This window comes from Akebia trifoliata, chromosome 12 (genome assembly GCF_017979445.1).
Source record: "Akebia trifoliata isolate Shusen 1 chromosome 12, ASM1797944v1, whole genome shotgun sequence".
In the NCBI taxonomy this organism is placed as follows: Eukaryota; Viridiplantae; Streptophyta; class Magnoliopsida; order Ranunculales; family Lardizabalaceae; genus Akebia; species Akebia trifoliata.
The window spans coordinates 23669380-23676555 of NC_141386.1; the positions used below are offsets into that span (position 1 = coordinate 23669380).

A 7176-nucleotide genomic window follows, 5' to 3' on the forward strand; every position below is an offset into this window, starting at 1 on the left:
ACCCCAATACACGCCACATAATCCATACTACAAGGAATTAGTGCCTAAAATATCTCCTTTTTATACGGTTTACGTGACGTGTATTGGAGTGTGGGAGGAGGGCTTGAACCCTTCACCCTGGGTGCATATGATCCATTCTTTTATATTTATTTAAATCTCAGTAGGGTGACAAACTTGACAAGGGATGAAAGAATTGAAAAAAAATTATTCTTATCTCCTTAATCAATGATATAATCAGTATAACACAACATAAATAAAGTAACCTCTCCCCCTTCACATCAATCATTTACATCCCACATTGTCGCGCCATTCGAGAAATATGAGTGCGGCACCGTAATGTGCAAACGCACCCATAATCACAAAAATATGGAATATTTGGTGACTATGGCCCGCTAGATCGAACCACCCTGGTTTCCATCTCTCGGGAATCCGACTAACATAAAACAATGTCCCTGCCGCATAAGATAGTGCCATGACTGACTCATATGCTAGTGTTATCGAGCACCGGGGTTCACTCCAATTGACAACCACAGCATGAATAGCTGGGACAATGCCGGAGAAACCCATCGAGAAGAAAAGCAACGCTCGAAAAGAGCGGAATGCACCTGTTGAGAATGATGGCGAGAGCAATGTTATGACGGTGAAGATACCCATTGTTGTGATCACAGCAAGGTAGATGAATTGCCAATGTGGGTCACATTGGAATATGTAGTAGATGGGAGGGAAGAAGGAGGTAACTATCATGATTGCAATGCCCGCATAGTCAAGACGTAATAAGAAGATGCTTAAGCGACGTGAATGGCAACAAAAGAGGTGGCAAATACTACTTGTAAGGAGGCAGAACATGGAGCCTCCTAGGAAGACGAAGAATGGCCATCTTGTTGCAATAGTTGTCGACGATGTTGACACTATTTCTGGAGGTGTAATCTTCCCCAAGTTCATTACTGCCGATGTCCCCTGCAACAATTTTCGAGTTAATTTATAATTTTAGATAGAGAGAGGTCATTATTCCCCCCACAAAACACAAAATTCTACATCAGTGTCCAAGTAAGAATGTCTTTTTCGTTTTTGAGATGAAGCTTTGATTATGAAGATGAGAGAGTCCACAAACCTCTATTGTCAAAAGAACATGGACTATTATTAGAAGTTCATCCAATTTGGTCTCCCCACGAGGGAGGATCAAAACCCTTAATACCATAGTTTTAAAATTCTAAAACTTGATTCTAACTCTAATGTGCATAGCAAGTCATCTCCGACGACCTCGTGTAAAAATATTAAATTTGTAAGGATAATTTACACATACTCGTCTATGTTTTTGTAAACACTAATGTTGGAATGACACAAACGGAGATGCGTAGGTGACACAAATGATGTAATAGCACACACATAATTGTAGATGCTTTTTACTCATATCTCTTGGAAAAGCATCTACGGTTACATGTGCGCCACCACATCATTGTGTCGCCCTGTGTCCCCCTTTGTGTCACCCCAGCACAACTCTTGTAAATATAATTGAGATGCTCCCATGTTTTCAAACTGATGACTTGACATCAGTCTTAAGTGAGAGACCAACAAAAATGACCTAAAATGCCCTCATCTTCAACCTCTAGCGAAATACTGCCAATTTTTCTCTCCAAAATCAGTCATTTTCAACCTCTAGGATAAAACTTTGCACCCTATTCAATCTTTTGATCTCTCTCCAACCTTCAACCTTAATAGCTCAAGAACAAAATAGGATTTATAGGTAAAAAAATCAAGCATTTTCCTTTTTTAATAGGTTGAGGCTGATGAATTGAAAAAGAGGTTGAATCAGATCAAAGAGCTTGAAGATGATATATTTTCAAGATCAAATTAAAGGTTTTTGGATGGATATTTGGGAGAAAAATTGAGGCTTGAGTCCCACAACTGTCCCAAACAAATTGACAAATTGCCTCAATCATTTTCTGAGTTGACCAACAAATTGGTTCCATCGAGTTTCGAAACTAGGTCACCTCAAAATCAAATCCAATCGAGTTGAGTCAAATCAATCAAATTATGAGTTGACTCGATGAGTTTTAAAATTATGCTTAATACTATACTAATAGGAATTTCTAATACTTTGTTTTTCAAACCTCTTCATTGGAGAGTGGTAGGGTTTCCTATGCACAAGAACTTAGGTGGCAAGACTTAGGGGTCCTCACAAAAGTTTTTGTGAGAGGAACCATTTCTTTGTATCTTTGATTTTGGAAATAGAATGACTTACCAAAAAGAAATCTTCAGTGTCATGAGAAACATTCGAAGTTGGAATTGTATAAAATGATCTGCAAATAAACACAAGTACATCAAGTTGACTTAGTTACCGCCAACACTTTTGTTTTTCCAATAATACCCCACCTGACCTCTTATATCATTTAATGAAAAAGATAAGGGTATATTAGTCTTTTTACATAATAAATATTTGTTACTCACATAATAAATGTTAAGGGCATTTAATCTTTAGAATTAAATGTCTTATTTGTAATAAATGATTTGACAATCAATGCAAACAAGTATTTATTATGTAAAAGATCTAACATACCCATATTTTTTCATTAAAAGATAATAAATAAAGGTATTATTGGAAAAAAAAAGTGTTAGAGAATACTAACGTCTCAATGAGATCTTGAACGTTAGCATTCCCCATGTATATATAACCCCATTGTGCTTTTGATCTAACTTAGTGCATTTTTTAGTTGATTTAACCAAATTGACTCAAAAATTTAATGAGTTGACTCAATGAGTTCGTCAATCAAATTTTGAGGCTGATCACATCAAAATCAAATCAAATTGAGTTGACTAGTTGTATTTTCAAGTCAACCCTTTGAAAATTTAAAAATATTCCTAAGGATCTCTCTCTTTTCTTTTTTTCCTTTTTTCCTTTTTTTTTTTTATAATGTTTTTCTAGGCACAATTAAATAGTGGAATTCATTTTTCTAAAGTTCATTTTCCCAAAGAACTCATATTCCTTTAAAATTGAATTCCTTTCAATCATAAAGAACCTAACCATAACTTAAGAATTTGACAGTTGGAATTCAATTCAAATGAATTGTGACCATCCAAATATTATTAGGTCTAACTCACACGGCTCTAACAACCCCCCCAACCCTCGCCATTGAATTCGACAGCTGCTACATTCAATTATTATGGGTTCCAAGTTCTATCTTTCTAATACAATTTTTCACTATATTATGGTACTTTAATATTAATGTGTTGTAGAAAATTATTTAATTTTTTCATATTTGTTGAAATTTAATAAATCATTAAAACTTTCTTTGGGGTCTACGAATCTAACACTAGCCCTCCAAAGGGGAAGAGAAATACAGATTTCTAATGAAATAATATAGGCTTATAAGGATTCATTTTCTGGACAGAACAGAATCTAAGAAAAAAAAATCTCTAAAAATGTTTAAACAGGAAATTTTAATTAGTATAAAAATTTATTAAAACTTTGAAGCAATAAAAATGATTTTTGGAGAAATTTTTTTTCCTAAGAAAATATTTTTGTCTTTCAGAACAGGGGATAAATAGATAGATTTAAAGACTTATTTGGAAGAAGAGAGTTGGGAGTGAAAGTTGGCAACTAAAAGAAATTTAGAGAGTTATTATAACTTCTTATTAAGTGAGTTGAAAATTCACCTTAGATTCTAATATAAGCAATCATCATCATGATTGGCTATATATATATTCTCCGAACCCAACCTCTCCCATACATATTTTATTCTCCAATTAATAAATAGAGAAATCATACTAATGGCCAAGGATTTGCAGTTCTCAAAGGAAATTAAACACTCGGAATTATAATTAACTCTTACTATTAACTCATAAATCTAATTATCAAGAGAACAACTCCACGAATCAAATTAAATTGAGTGGAAAATTTATCCCAAAATCGAAAATATATATAAATATTAGAGAGAGAGAGAGAGAGACTACTCCTACAAACCTGGTAAATTTGCTTAGTAGATTTGCCACTTGAGGCACTTGCATTGAATTTGCAATTGTCAATCCCAAGAAAAGAGCAAACCCTATAAGATGCCTACACGTCACACACCATAAATCATTATTAATAATAATATCAAATAATGAAAAAAAAAATTTCCATTAAAGAAAGAAATATTTTTCAAATAATTATACGCATTTTTGTTTATATTCTCAAAGTGTTACTAGTGTTTTCGACATTTGGAGAATGATTTGATTTGTGGGCACATGTAATGTATTTTCGAAAATTTGTTAATTATTTGAAGATAATCCCTTGAAGAAATTAAGGAACATATTGTAAAATAAAAGAGATATTTATCTTAAAGTGATTAACTTTTGGCGAATTTATAATTCTCGCTCACTGTTCATTTTAATTATCAAAATGTGAACGACAACGAATTCAGAAGTTTTAAAGTGACTACTTTATTGGTTTAAAGTGACAATTTCATTTTTAAGCTGCAAAATTATCACTTTAAGTCTGTGAAATAGTCACTTCGTTCTGAATTTCTTTTAATGAAAACGTGATTGTTCACGTTCAATTATTTTTTGATAATTAAAATAAACACTGAGCCGGAACCGTAAATAACTCATTTTCAGCTCTCGAAAAAGTAATTTACAGAAAAAAAAAAAAATGAGGATTCGATTGGAATAAATATTATCAAATTGTTAAAATACTTACGTCCATACGTTTAGAGTCTCGTTGTGCCAACGAAATAAACTAAAGAAAGCTATCTTGATAGGCCAATGAACTCTGTAGTAACCCAATATGTACTCATTATCTTTCATGTAATCGGGCAAATCCCGAAACGATACCAAACCGTATCGGTTTATTGTAGTGGTTATCTTCTCCTTCTCCTTCTCATCCTTGTAGTTGTCTTTGGTGTGGTTTGATGGAACCAAAGAGGAGTGATTCTCATCCATCTTACTTCCTCTTTTTCTCTTACAAATATGACCCTCACTTGAACTCATCATCCTTCGATCTCTGCACGCACTATCACCCAGAGATCGATCTTGGGGACATTATAAGCCTCTCTCTCTTTCTATGTGTGTGTGTGTGTCTCTCTGCATTGTCGGTGTGGGTTTATTAATTAGTGGAGCTCAGCGGCCCAGCAACCTCCACCAAACTCCACTGTTAAAATTAAATTCTCTCACACGAAATCATTAATTAGATTGTAAAATGTAGCGTTGACAATAGAATGGGTTGGTAAGAAATGGGCACCGATCCTATCCCTTAAGAAAATTTATTAGTTATGGATCCAAGCCTGTCCGACTAGATCACTCTTCCATTTTAAGCTATTCGCACCCCAGCCCATATGATATGTTGTGCTTCACCTTCACATCCCGTTGACTCAAGAAAGATCATATGATCCCATGTTGTAAGTTTGAAATTCAATAGTCAATAAGATTTATATGTGTCCCAATACACTTCTCATTCATGCTTATCCCGAGGAAGAGTTTCAACTGTTGGATTACTTGCTTCCACAATCAGGATATCTCGAGTTTTTTTTTTTTTTCTCGATTCATCTCTCATAACTCAAAGGAATAAGCTTAGGTTTCATGACTCAAAAGAAAATGACTTGAGTGCCACATGCATGGTTACTGAGGAAAAATCCTACGAACTTAAACAAAAAAATGATTTGTTTTCATCATTAGATTTCAATTTTAAATTAATTTGGGTGTTGAACAACCCTCCATTACCAAAGTTCTCTACTCTACCTCTTAAGACGGGCATCCTCTTTGGGGTTAAGAGGGTAAAACATGAAAGACAATAACATTGGAGAGGTATTATTGAAAAAAATGGAAGTAAAAGAAAGGTAATATATAGAATTTAAGGGGTATTCTTGAAAATGGGGATAGAAGAGACACCACAATAAACTTGGAAGAGTATTCTCGAAAAGGAGGAAAAAAGAAAAGGAGGAAAAGAGAAAAGACAATATTTGAAAGTTGTCATTGAGATACATTCAACATTTAGTTTAAATCCCTCCCCATAAGCACACGGGAAGGAGGTGTAAACATTTGGGGGAGGGGGAGGGGGAGGCAACTATCCTATTTTATAAAATCCAAATCGTGGACCAAATCTTGATTTTAAAAATTAACAGCTACTAAACTGTCAAATTTAAAACTTAAATCCAATGATGAAAAAGAAATGTCTTTTTCAATTATAATTTTTTATTTTTTTCGGCAGGGGGGAGTTCATAAAATTTATGTTGTACACACATGTAGCACCCAATCATGTTTTGGGACACTTCAAAGACCATGTAGAGCTTGGATTGAGATCCTCATTTTGGCCATGTGAACTGCCATGTTATCCAAATTATACCTTGACATCATTTTGTAGTTTAGATTGGGTTTGAAAAAAATAAAGAAATTCAAATATATATATATATATATATATATATATATATATATATATATATATATGGTCCCGTTCAGCAACAAACATTTTGGCAAAACATTTTTCAAAACATGAGTTAGAGGTTTTGGAATGGGCTGATTTTTGGTGAGGATGATCTCTACGGTGAGGAGATCATCCTCATCAAAAATCAGCCCATTCCAAAACTTCTAGCCCCAGTTTACAAGTTGAAAAATCGTGGATCATTCATTTTTTGTAAACCATTTTTGATGGGGTTAGAAGTTTTGGAATGGGCTGATTTTTGGTGATGATGATCTCCTCACTGTAGAGATCATCCTCACAAAAAATCAGCCCATTCCAAAACCTCTAACCCATGTTTTGAAAAATGTTTTGCCAAATGTTTGTTGCTGAACATTTCCCATATATATATATATATATTATATTAGATCTAGAGTTTGAAAATGGACGACCATTTGAACTCTTAAATTTAAAATATAAATCCAATGGTGCAAAAATCTCCTTTTACAATTTTTAAGGAGTTCATTAAATTTTATGCTTTACATATATACGAAGGGATGAGATTAGGAGACAATTATTTGTACAACATTTTTACAATGCCTAGATGTTGTCCATTTTACATGATCCAATGGCATCTAGCAATGTTGAAATAAATAGTTGTTCCCTGATCCTGACCCATTATATTCATTATATTTTTCAATCGGGTACTCTTTATCAAATTGGGATATGGTTGATCTAAAATCGATCTAATAAGTTGTCAAATTCTTATAAAAATTCAATTAATCCTTGATTCAAACCCGAAGTTATCA

At 33.7% G+C, this 7176-nt stretch overlaps 1 protein-coding gene across 1 annotated transcript; it reads right to left on the reverse strand.

Annotated features, from left to right (window-relative positions):
* Positions 1-252: 252 nt before the first annotated feature.
* On the reverse strand, positions 253-5056 carry HHP1 (heptahelical transmembrane protein1). The gene is made up of 4 exons (XM_086419369.1): positions 4676-5056; positions 3962-4054; positions 2243-2300; positions 253-957 (listed from the first exon to the last, which is right to left on the reverse strand). The coding sequence occupies exons 1-4, from the start codon at positions 4966-4968 to the stop codon at positions 283-285; spliced, it is 1119 nt and encodes a 372-aa protein (XP_086275495.1). The 5' UTR covers positions 4969-5056; the 3' UTR covers positions 253-282.
* Positions 5057-7176: the final 2120 nt, after the last annotated feature.